A 12,810-nucleotide genomic window follows, 5' to 3' on the forward strand; every position below is an offset into this window, starting at 1 on the left:
AAAGCACTCTTCTTTTCTTCTTCGTCTATCCATTCACGTCCACATCTGAACATAAGCCTCTTCAAGTCTTCCTTTCCATTGTTTTTTGTTGTACGCTACTTGTAGCCAATTTTTCCCGGCAAGTCGTTTCAGATCATCTGTCCATCTCATAGGAGGTCTTCCTCTGGGTCTTTTGTGTTGGTATCGGCGACTTTGGTTTTCTTATGGTCTTATCCATGTGTTTGTTTTCCTGTCCTTAAGTGATACGCCAAGCATTGCTCTTTCCATCGCGTGTTGAGTGACTCTGAGTATGTTCATATTCTTTTTTGTGATTGTCCATGTTTGTGCCCCATATGTTAATATCGGAATAATGCATGCATCAAAAACTTTAGATCTAAGATGTAGTTGAATTTGTTGAGTATATAGTTCAGTTTGCCGAATGCTGTCTACGCTAACTTTCTTCTTCTTTTTATTTCTTTCGTTTGAATTTACCTATTTAGTATTATTTTTTGACCTAAGCATATATATTCTTCAACTTTTTCTATATCTTTGTCGTTTTTTATTGTCACGGTTTCTTCGGAGTGCATGACTTTTGTTTTGTTTAAATTCATTTTCAGTCCTATTTTAGAAGATTCTGTGTGTAGTTCTGAAAGCATGGTTTGCAGTTCTTGTAAGTCAGTAGCTATCAGGATTATGTCATCAGCAAATCGTAGATTACTGAGGTCAACAAAGCACAAATATGTATATTTCTATATTAAACTCTCGGGACTTTCCCATCTATATTTTGAAGAATATTCTTCTTCTTCTTCAGGTGTCATCTCCGCTACGGAGGTTAGCAATCATTATAGCTATTTTAATTTTTGAGGCAGTAGCTCTAAATAGTTGTTTTGAGCTGCAAGCAAACCATTCTCTCAGGTTCTTCAGCCATGAGATTCGTCTTCTGCCGATGTTTCTTCTGCCATCTATCTTTCCCTGCATTATGAGTCGCAGGATGCCATACTTCTCGCCCCACATCACATGTCCGAGATAGAATGAAGAATATTAAGAATGTGTATTGTTTTGACTGAATCTGTTACTAATGAATACTTTTCTCTATATAGAGCCAAGTTTTTGAGATAACTAAACAAAATTTAGACACATAGCAGATTTTATGATATCATGTACCGGGTGTCCCAATAAGAATGGCGCTGGGCCATATCTCAGGAACTATTTATTTTCTTTTTAGAAATCTAGTTTTCTTTGGAAAATATTAAATACAAGTATGTAGTTTTTTTCCTGTATTACAAAATTAGACCAAATTAGCAACAGAATATCGAAAACCGCATGTACCTTAAGAAACGTATAAATTTTAAACATAGCTGTTTCTGTCATATAAGTGGAAATATATAGAAGCAAGTAGTGTGCTATGGAAAAAAACAAAGAAACATTTTGCAGATGTCACCGTATATAATAAATCAAAACAAAATATGAAAAACTCTACTACTGGGGTGACGTCTTTGGGGATATTTCATTGCATACATTCTAGCCGCAACAGTTGCATTTCGTCTTATGCATTCAAAGAATGTGGCTATCATATCAAATGCTTCTTAGTTTGTAAGAATGATCTTGAATTTCACTCTGTATAAATTTTATATAAAATTTAATAGAAACAAACCATCAATGAACAAATTTTTATGTTTTACTGATTTGACACAAAATTTGACACATGATGATTTTTGAAGTTAATACTTCTAATAGTTCTATTTTTTCCATAGCACACTACTTATTTCCACTTTGACTTCCTTAACTTAGTTTACCGGTGACAATAACAGTTATGTATTTATCTTAGTTGGGAGTAGGATAATTGATATTAAAATATAATGAAATAAAAATTAAAAATTCGTGTAGAAAATCTGACTTTTTACATTTTCTACGATTCATCGAGGGAAAAGCAAATGCGCGGAGGCAACAATTCATAAAAATTTACATATTAACGCTACTTTTTTGGTATTATTTGAAGTATTAAAATTAGTGTAATATTTAAATAAAAATAAAATTATTTTTAATGGTTATTCATTTTTTAAAAACAAAATTAAACTGTTTAAAATATATTTATTCCGTTAAAATCATAATAATAGAAGTATATTCTTACTCGCGTGCAAAGTACACAAACTCTTTTTTGTTATATTTTATAGTGTTATTTGTCTTATTGATGTTTTGATTCATTATATACGGTGACATCTGGACAATGTTCCTTTGTTTTTTTCCATAGCACACTACGTGCTTCTATATATTTCCATTTATATGACAGTAACAGTTACGTTTAAAATTTACACGTTTCTTAAGATATCTCGAGATAGAAAAAAGGTATCGACATGCGGTTTTCGGTATTCTGTTGCTAATTTGGTCTAATTTTGTAATACAGGAAAAAAAAATACATACTTGTATTTAATATTTTCCAAAGAAAACTAGATTAAAAAAAAATAAATGGCGCCTTCTAGCCGGCATATTACTTAATAGGCTGTTTCCAAATTATAACTATTATTGACGAAAAGGACTTGTTTACAACAAGATCAAGTTTGTAAAATCGATCAAGCAGAACCCGACTTACAGCGATTTTTTCATAACAAGGTTCCCACTCACCCCCACCTCTTATTTGCACAGGTAGACTTAAGCTTGTGAAATAAAATATGCACAGAATTGTATGAAGAATACGATGATTGGATTTCCAGTGCCCTTTAATTAGGCAAATTTTGTAAAATTTCGATTTTTTAATTTTTGATATTCAATTACGCCCTCTAGCGGTGGACTTACCATTATGAAAATAATTTCCAGGCTTTTCTCGGGGTAACTTTTGTTATAAAATTTTTTCCCAAAGCTGTAGTATAAACGGTTCCTGAGATATGGCCAAAAGCCATTCTTATTGGGACACCTGGTACGTTGAGGATTATAAGCTATGTAGTCAAAACTTGGTTTACCGAAGTTTTCTAGTAGATACGTGGATCTGAAAAGTTTTATGCTGATTCATAGTCGTACAGAAAACAAAATCAGATAACAAAATGCCCACAAGATTTTATCTCGATGATTTTGCACCAAATTTTAGTTGTAAATCCCAATATTGATGTTTTCAAAAAACATGTATACTTAACTGTTGTCTGGTGATAGGCTCTTGAATATAATTAAAGTGTATTTTCGATTGCTATATATAGTTCGAATTTAGAAGGATTCTCAAAGTATCATTTTGTTGTTCTTTAAGGTAAGTAATACAAGTAATTCTCAATAAAGCTAAGGATACATACCAATGTGTGAATAAGAAACATATATTTAGATTTAGTGTTTTTATTTATATCTTTATTTTTATTTGTTATATTATTAGCTCAGGTGTACATCGTCTTTAACAACAAATTTTAATATCAATTTTATTATTAGCTCAGTTGTACACTGTAATTAATAAAAAAACAACTTTTGTACAGTTACCTAAGGACAATATTTAGTTATACTTTTATATATATTTTCTTCTTCTTCGTTCCAGGGAGTAGGCATTTTTGTTTATTTTTTTATCAAACTGGGCAAACAAGTGCAGGACACAGATGTGTCCTGCCCTTCTTCTTTTTTGTGTGGAATTTGGTGTTTGTTTAGTTGGTAGATTTTTCTCCATTTAATTTCTGAGTCCTTTTCTGATTTCTGAGACTCAACGTCTTGAGTCTTGAGTTTCTGAGAAAGAACAAATATGGGTAACAATTTTGCTTATCTTAGCTATCCTAGCTATCTTTAACCTAAAAATAGGCTAGATATATATCATCAATCATCCCCTTTACTTTAATCCCCAATTACGTTTTTCTGTAAATTTCTATCTTTTGTTATATTAATATCAATCCCCTTTACCGACATTTTCTGCTTAAGCGTCTCCCTTAACTTTTCTTCGGTCTTCCTATCCTACTCCTCCTAGGAGCCGCAATTATTCATATTGATTTATTAAATTCACAACGTTGAACATGACCAAATTATCTTAAATTATGCTCTCTCATTTTAGCATCAATTGGTACATTTTTACCCCTAGACTTCCAGACTTGCCCTAATGCATATTAGTAAATTCTTAATTTTATCCTTCTTTGTCAATCCACTTATCCATATAAGGATATTAATCGATAATTTTTGAATGAAAAATGTCTTTTTAGCTAAATTTTGATTTATATGTCTACTACTTTTTATTTTATCACTTTAAGAAAAATATTTTTTGTTTTAGAAAAATCAAAATGAAACTATTTGTCGCCTTCGCAGCCATCATTTTGAGCGTCAGTGCTTTGTCACTCAACGACCATTGGGAAAACTTTAAGGTAAGTCAAAAAATGTTTTCATTTTCATGTTTTCAAAACCATGGAATGGACAAACATGGAAATAAACATAAATGGAAAGAAACTAAACCACCAAGATATGCAAATGATGTAATAATAATGGCATCAAGTTTTGAAGAACCATCCTTACCAAACTAGCAAAGAAATCTGAACAAATATGTAGGTCTAAAAATGAATTATACCAAAACAAATACAATCACAAGTACACAAGACACTAGAAGCGTATACTAAACGAAACCACAACAGAAGCGGTTAATGATTATATACATATATTTGGGACAGATAATAAAAATAAATAAGGAAAATAAGGGTCCAATTAGCCTGGGCATGATTTGGGAAAAAGGTCTTAAAGGATAAAAAAATACAACAATGCTTAAAAACAAGACTATTTGGCCAGTGCATACTCCCCATTCTTACATACGGATGCCAAACATGGACCTTGACCAAAGCAAGCACGGATAAAATAATGAAGACACAAAGAGGCATGGAGAGAGCAATGTTATGAATAAAATTATAGACAAAAATAAAAAAACTGGATAAGAAATAAAACAAAAGTCAAAGACGCAGGACGCAGGGTAACATATAGCCAGGCAAAAATGGAGTTTCGCAGATCATAACACCAGACAAACGGACAATAGATGGAATACCACGATACAACCATGGAGACCATGGGCAGGAAAGAGAGCAAGAGAACGATCCCAGTTGAGATGGAGAGATGACAGAAAGATAGGAGGAACACACTGGAATCAGAAAGCACACAAAAGAAGCAAATGGGGGAAACTGGGGGAAGCCTATGTTCAAAATTGGACGAATTAAAGGGCAAAATAAGTCAAATAAATCTCGATATATCCAAACCTATTTTAATTATATGCTATTTATTATATTATATAAGCCGACTCCTCCACCTGCTTCGGTTTCGGAACCAATGCTATAGAAGAGGTGTCCTGATTTCAGCGTCTTTAAGTTTTCACAACGGTCTTATTTCGCAGACTCCTATTACGTCCCATTTAATTTCTTTGATTGCATCTTCCATTTCGAAGAATTTTTCTTCTGACAATAGAGTTCTGGCATTATATGTGGCAACGTAGAAAGAAAAGGGTTTTCGTATTTCTCATTTCGTCAGTTTTTTTGTCCCCCCCCCCCCAAAAAATCCCTGGAACAGACTGATAAATCAGTGTGAGACTCTGGATTTATCCTACTCACCTGGGGTCTTTCCGTCTTTGTTTTAAAATCTGACATTTCGATTTGTTTGAGGGGATGTTGGCAGCATAAAACACCACGCTTGCCGAACGGCTTGGTGAGTCGCAGTATAGAATCCAATCAAACTGCTGCAGTCTTGTCTCCTACTATCTAATATTAGGCCGGTCCTGGATCAATTCCCATACGCCATAACATGGTATTGGAAATGCTGCTTACTATTTTCAGGCATATTTATCGACCTTCCGGTCTAGATCCGTAATGTTCTGCGTTAACAGGGCACCTCGTGTAGGATGTGGCTCTTCACCACGCATTACGGTCTTGACTAGAGAGAGGCTAAGGCTCCACTTGGAAGAGCTATATTCGCTTCATCTAGCCCTGTAAGATTTGAGGACCAGTGTTCAGTCAATCTGATACAAAGGTAGTACCCCCCAAGCCTACTAACCCCCTCGATATAAGTAATAAAAGCTGTTAACCTTAGTGTTATTATTAATTTATTCCAGGTCAAACATGGCAAAGCTTACAAAAACCCAATCGAGGAAAGAGTCCGCTTTTCAGTTTTCCAATCCAATCTGAAACTCATCAACGAACACAATGCCAAATACGATCAAGGTCTTGTAGGTTACACAATGGCAGTCAACCAGTTCGCTGACATGACCCAAGAAGAGTTCAAAGCCAAGCTCGGTATGCAAGCAAAGAATATCCCTAACATCAAGACAACTCGTCATGTTCAAGATGTAAATGTTGAGGTTCCAGACTCCATTGACTGGAGACAAAAAGGTGCCGTTTTAGGTGTTAAAGATCAAGGACAGTGTGGATCTTGCTGGGCTTTCAGTGCTGTAAGTTTTGGCTTAAAATAACGTAGTTGTTGCTATTTTATCATCATGTTTTTAACTTTAAACCGTTTAATAAAAATCTGTTATTATCTATATATATTATCTATTATTATTTCTTGTGCAGTGGTCAATAATCATTTTTGTTTATTTTTATGTATTTCTCATTTATTTTGGTTGTTATTAAAAGTAAATAAAAGGTTATAAAAATTGCAGTCGATATAGTGATGACACAATATACAAAAAAATTTATGTTCTCGCTATTTTAGACTGGTTCCCTTGAAGGACAAAATTACATCATCAATGGCCAATCAGTAGGCCTCAGCGAGCAAGAACTTTTGGATTGTTCCTCAGACTACGGAAATGGCGACTGCGACTACGGTGGTCTTATGACCAGCGCTTTCGAATATATCGAAGACCACGGAATCGAATCTGAATCTAGCTATCCTTACGAAGCTGAACAAAGAGAATGCAGACGCAGTTCTGGCAAAGCTGCAGTTAACATTCAAGGTTACAAAGAAGTAGCAGCCAATGAAGAATCTTTAAGACAAGCAGTTGGTAAGTTGGCTATAGATATTTAAAAATTAATAAATGTTGTATCTCTAAACGAGATAGAGCTCAGTAAATTCTAATCCATTGGCTAAACAATATTCCCTTCTTCGTTTCCTTTGTTTCATTGAGTATGAAAATTATTCTGGTTTGTTAATAACATTATAGTTTGTATTTCTATGATATATATTTCTGTTTGTTTATTTTGGCCTTATTTTTAGGTACTGTTGGTCCAATTTCTGCAGCAATTAACGCTAATCCCCTCCAATTCTACTCAAGTGGTGTTTTTGACGGCCAGTGCGCAAATAGCAGGAATGACTTGGATCACGGCATCCTGGTCGTAGGTTATGGTGAAGAAAACAACAAGCCTTATTGGATCATCAAGAACTCATGGGGTGCAGATTGGGGTGAGCAAGGTTACTTCAGACTGGAGAGAAATGTTAATATGTGCGGATTGGATTTAGTGACAAGTTACCCAGTTCTGTAAACATATTCTCAGTCTTCATAATTGAATAAAATGTTTTTATAAAAATATTGTTATTTTTTAATATGCATGAAGAAAGTTGTTTAAGTATAATGGCGTTCAGCTGTCTCTAAGGAAACAGTGCAAACGATTCTAAAGAGGGACAAGTCTTTAGAAAATGCTACTACAACAAAAAATTCTCTTCAAAAGTATGTAAATATAAAAGGTCTAACGTACTGTGCAATTTTAAATGTTATAATGTTTCGCCATGTGAGAATAAGGACTAATTTTTTATTTTAATTGCGACAGTATAAAAACAACATGCATTAAAATTAAAAAATGACGTTTTATTAAACTCAATCTGAAAAATTATGATATTTTAATACCTAATCGGGGTTTGACTGGTCAAAGTCCGATTTCATGAAATTAAGTTTCGACGTTTGCCATATCAATAATTAGTCTCTCCTAGGTTTGACTAGCCAAAGGACCAAAATGGAACTTATTTCGGGGTTTAACTAAGAACTTATATTAAAACTAATACAAAAAATAATAGAACAAAACAGAATACCACAAGAATGGAAGTCAAGCATCCTAATACCTCTCTTTAAAAAAGGAGACAAATCCGACCCGGAGAATTAAAGAGGAATTAACTTATTAAACACAACATTAAAATTAACAACCAAAGTAAAAATAAACAAATTGAATGATATTATAACAATAGCAGAAGAACAACAAGGTTTTAGGTCGGGAAGGTCATGCACTAACGCTATATTTATAATGAGGCATGTTCAAGAGAGATCGTTGGAATAAAACAAACCTACATATTTAGGTTTCGTGGACCTTAAGAAAGCATCTGACAGGGTCACATTAAAGGACGTTATCCATTTGTTATACTCGAGAGAGGTACTTCTATAAATAATTAAAACGATCGAAAACATCTACCAGAACAACACAATAAAAATAAAAGTGGACGATGAATTAACTGACCCAATTGAAGCCTGCAATGGGATAAGGCAGGGGGATTCCTTGAGTCCTTTATTTTTCAACGTGATCATGGACAAAATAATAAAAAAGTAAGAACTAAAAAAGGATACCAGATGGAAGAAAAACAACTTAAAATAATCTGCTATGCGGACGATGCAATACTAATCTCTCAAAGTGAAGATGATTTACAACGTATGCTGCACCAATTTAACATATTCGACAGAAAATTTAACATGTTAATTTCCTCACAAAAGACAAAATGCATGGTTATAACAACAGATTTAATAAGATGTAAATTGGAGCTGGAGGTTAGACAATAGAACAAGTAATGGAGCTTAAATACATCATACTATCATCAAATGCATCACACTATCTAGCTACGGAAGGCCCGAAACAGAAGTGGAAGATCAAGTGAATAGAGCAAACGGAGCCGCAGGTTACCTGAATGACACAATATGAAGAAATAAAAATATCGGAAAAGAAATGAAAGGCAGAATTTACAAAACAGTCATCAGACCAATAATGACATACGCGGCAGAAACACGACCCGACACAGAGAGGACAAAGAGATTGCTCGAAACAGCGGAGATGAAAACCCTTCGAGAAATCGATGGTAAGACTCTATGGGACAGAGCTCGAACTATACATATACAACGGAGATGCAAAGTGTATAACATTAATAATTGGGTAAGAAACAGAAGAATAGAATGGAATGACCACATAAGTTGAATAACAACAAATAGGATAGGCAGGACAGCGAGAGATGGTTCCCCAACAGGAAGATGATCAGTGGGAAGACCACGAAAACGATGGAACGACAACTTACTAGAGGCACATTGAAGAAACAGACACACTCATGTCTATACAAAAAGAAGAAGAAGAATAAAAAGAAGAATAAGACTAAGAACGTTAGTCAGACCTGAGGATTGACTAGTCACACCTAGGAGTGCCTGAACTTCGGGGTTTGAATATAACATATATAAAAAATAAGAGATTATATTTGATTTATTGGTACCGATCTATGGGTCTCTGTTCTTGCTTACTGGTCTAGTAGGTGGGTGTTCCAGTTGTGGTGACTCTGTTAAAAACTAGGTGCTGGCTACTAGCTGTTGGTACTAAGTGCTAGTAGATACTAGAACAGCTGTGTCCTCAGAAGTTAGTCTACAGGAATATAAAATTAAACTGTCAGTAAGGACTACACGAGACAGTAGAAATGGGTGATTCGCCAAAATAGACGGCAATTTCGAGGTAGAGAAATTTAATTTAAAACATGGTTTAGAATTACTTCATTTTTAAATATATTTTATAAAATGAGCTATTCAACTTACCCATGATACCAGCAGAGATCATTTTTAAATATTTTCCGAAAAACGGAAATGTGACTTCGGAGTTGACAAGTGTCCACGGTGTTGACGTAATTCTCTGTTAATTGAAATTTATGATCGTAACAATTAAATAAAAACTGATATGTAATAAAACTATACAAAACACTTCCATTTTGATATAAAGTACTACAGAAAATCATGAAAAATAGGTAAAATATCAATTGCGTCGGAGTTGATTTAGACCGGCCTTCGTGTTGACAAAACTTTCCAATATGTAGCCGTGTCTTTTCCGTTACAACAGTCAGGGGATTTCAAACAATTTAGAGAGCAATTTTGAGAATAGCGAACAACAAGAATCCATCGAGGATCATTGGAACCAAATCAAAACGATTATAAGCAACTCAACTCCAAACTTCAAAGAGAAAAATCAAAAGAAGCAACAGTGGATGAACGATGAGATTTTGAATTTGATGGAAAAAAGACGCAAATTTAAGAATCAAAACATCGAAATGTATAAACGCATTAATAAAGAGATAAGGACTAAAATACGAGCGGCAAAAGAAACATACTTTGAAAAAAAATGTTTAGAAATTGAAGAGTTGCAGAGAAAACATGATTCATTTAATATGTATAAAAAAATAAAAGAACTTACCGGTCAGAACAAAAAACATGCAAATAACATCGTTGATAGAGACGGAAAACTGATTATCACTGATTTGGATAAAATAGACAGATGGAAAGAATACATTGAGGAACTGTTTAATGATGAAAGGCCCGAGCTTGAAATTAACGAAGTAGTTACAGGACCTGACATAACTATGGACGAAATTGAACAAGCAATAAGATTAGCAAAGACCAGAAAAGCGACGGGACCAGACGAAATACCGAATGAAATAATAAAGCTCTTCGAAAATTCAGGTAAAAGATCTCTCCTTCATCTTTTTAATAAAGTTTATCAAACTGGCTATATACCAACGGATTGGCTGCTGTCGACTTTTGTGACGATACCTAAAAAAGCAAACGCGAAAAGATGTAGTAACTACCGAACCATTAGCTTGATGAGTCATGTTTTAAAGATATTTCTACGAATTTTGCACTCTAGGATGTACCAAGAAATAGAAGAACAGCTTGGTGATACACAGTTTGGATTCCGCAATAATCTTGGGACCAGAGAAGCACTGTTTAGTATTCAGGTTATGGTACAGAGATGCAGAGATGTCAAACATCCGGTTTATATGTGTTTCATTGACTTTGAGAAGGCCTTTGATCGGGTAAAACATACGGAAATGATTGCTATTCTTCAGAAAGTGGGTATTGATGATACAGACCTACGCATTATCAAAAATCTTTACTGGCATCAACGTGCAAACATCAGGATTGGCTGGGACACGTCTGAAGAACTTCAAATACGAAGAGGAGTAAGGCAGGGCTGCATTTTGTCCCCACTAATATTTAACATTTATTCTGAGTTTGTTTTCAATAAAGCAGTGGATAATGCTCAATGTGGTATCAAAATGAATGGCGTCAATATTAATAATTTGAGATATGCGGATGACACGGTGTTAATTGCGAGCAATTATGAAGAACTTCAACATCTGATTAATAGGATTACCACAACGTGTGATGAATATGGACTCAAGCTAAACACCGCAAAGACCAAGGTGATGGTTGTCAGTAAGACGCCAATACAACCGGAAGTAGTAACAGCTTATGGTGAACAATTAGAAAGAACTAACAGTATCACCTACCTTGGTTGTAATCTAAATGAGAACTGGGACATGAGCAAAGAAATTAGAATACGTATAGAGAAGGCCAGAGCTGCATTCTTTAAGATAAAGAAACTTTTATGTGGAAACAACATTACTTTGAATCTTAAAATTAGATTAGTGAGATGTTATGTGTTCTCTACTCTTTTGTACGGTGTCGAAGGTTGGACTTTAACAGATACTCTTCTCAAGAAATTGGAAGCCTTTGAAATTTGGGTATACCGAAGAATCCTACGAATAAGTTGGGTGGATAGAGTTCGTAACGAAGTTGTTTTGCACCGGATGGGAAAAGTCACAGAAGTCGTCAGAACAGTTAAAAATCGAAAACTTGAATATTTTGGCCATGTTATGCGACACCCAGAGAGATATAATATACTCCATTTAATAATACAAGGCAAGGTAGACGGTGTAGATATGAAAAGAAGAATTCAAGCAGGAAACAAAGCATTCTACAGAAATAAAAAAATTTTCAAAGATAAGAAGATAAGCCGAAATACAAAAATGAAAATCTACAAAACGACCATAAGACCAATAGTGCTATATGCTTTGGAGACATTCACATTAACAGCAAGAGAAGAAGAGCAGCTGAAAATTTTTGAGAGAAAAATTATGAGAAAAATTCTGGGACCAAAGAGGGAAAACGAAGAGGATGCAAGGCAATGGATGAACGACGAAATACAAGAATGGATGGGTCAAGAGAACATAGTAAGAGCAACAAAAGCACAGAGAATTAGATGGTATGGACACATAATGAGAAGAGAGAAGAACAATCCGTTAAGAGTTATAACCGAATGGATACCACCAGGTAGAAGAACCAGAGGCAGGCCTAAACTCAGATGGAGACAACAAGTGGAAGAAGACTTAAGAAGTATGGAAATTAGAAATATAGGAAGCAAAATCAGAGAGAGAGAAGAATGGAGAAAGGTAGTGGAAACAGCGAAGTCACACCAGCAATTGTAAAACCAAAGTCAGAATGGGATGATCCCCCACAAAAAGGATCTTCAAGTGAAAACAGCTTCAGCTTCCTCGGGAGCGTACAGCTTGTATATATATATAAGGTAGACGGAAGAAGAGGGCCAGGTCGAAGAAGAACGTCATGGCTTAAAAACCTGAGAGAATGGTATAACAGATCCTTTGCATCCCTTTTCCGAGCTGCCGTTAACAAAATTACTATAGCCAATTTGATAGCCAACGTTCGATAATCGAGCACGGCACATGAAGAAGAAGAAATCTTTTCCGTTAAACTTCAAAAATCTAATCTGCTTTTGAACACAATCTTGGCATTTCCTTTCTACACATTCTTCTGTCTTTTCTCCATGTCAACATAATTATTTGTTATCCGCTTCCACACATGAGCTCCATGTTTTCACATAATGTGCC

At 34.7% G+C, this 12,810-nt stretch overlaps 1 protein-coding gene across 1 annotated transcript; it reads left to right on the forward strand.

Moving 5' to 3' along the window:
- The first annotated feature begins 3,072 nt into the window (after positions 1-3,072).
- LOC126880037 (cathepsin L-like proteinase) lies at positions 3,073-7,424 on the forward strand. The gene is made up of 5 exons (XM_050643632.1): positions 3,073-3,214; positions 4,205-4,295; positions 6,014-6,349; positions 6,613-6,901; positions 7,114-7,424. Exons 2-5 carry the CDS (start codon positions 4,215-4,217, stop codon positions 7,377-7,379), a joined length of 972 nt encoding a protein of 323 aa, XP_050499589.1. The 5' UTR covers positions 3,073-3,214; positions 4,205-4,214; the 3' UTR covers positions 7,380-7,424.
- The last annotated feature ends 5,386 nt before the right edge of the window (positions 7,425-12,810 follow it).

Source organism: Diabrotica virgifera, chromosome 2, assembly GCF_917563875.1.
Source record: "Diabrotica virgifera virgifera chromosome 2, PGI_DIABVI_V3a".
In the NCBI taxonomy this organism is placed as follows: Eukaryota; Metazoa; Arthropoda; class Insecta; order Coleoptera; family Chrysomelidae; genus Diabrotica; species Diabrotica virgifera.

What these genes read in the sequence shown, in the direction of transcription:
- LOC126880037 (XM_050643632.1), top strand. Translation starts at nt 4,215, where the DNA reads ATGAAACTATTTGTCGCCTTCGCAGCCATCATTTTGAGCGTCAGTGCT. An exon ending in ACCATTGGGAAAACTTTAAG is followed by an intron (nt 4,296 to 6,013) that starts GTAAGTCAAAAA and finishes AATTTATTCCAG; the next exon opens with GTCAAACATGGCAAAGCTTA. An exon ending in ATCTTTAAGACAAGCAGTTG is followed by an intron (nt 6,902 to 7,113) that starts GTAAGTTGGCTA and finishes CCTTATTTTTAG; the next exon opens with GTACTGTTGGTCCAATTTCT.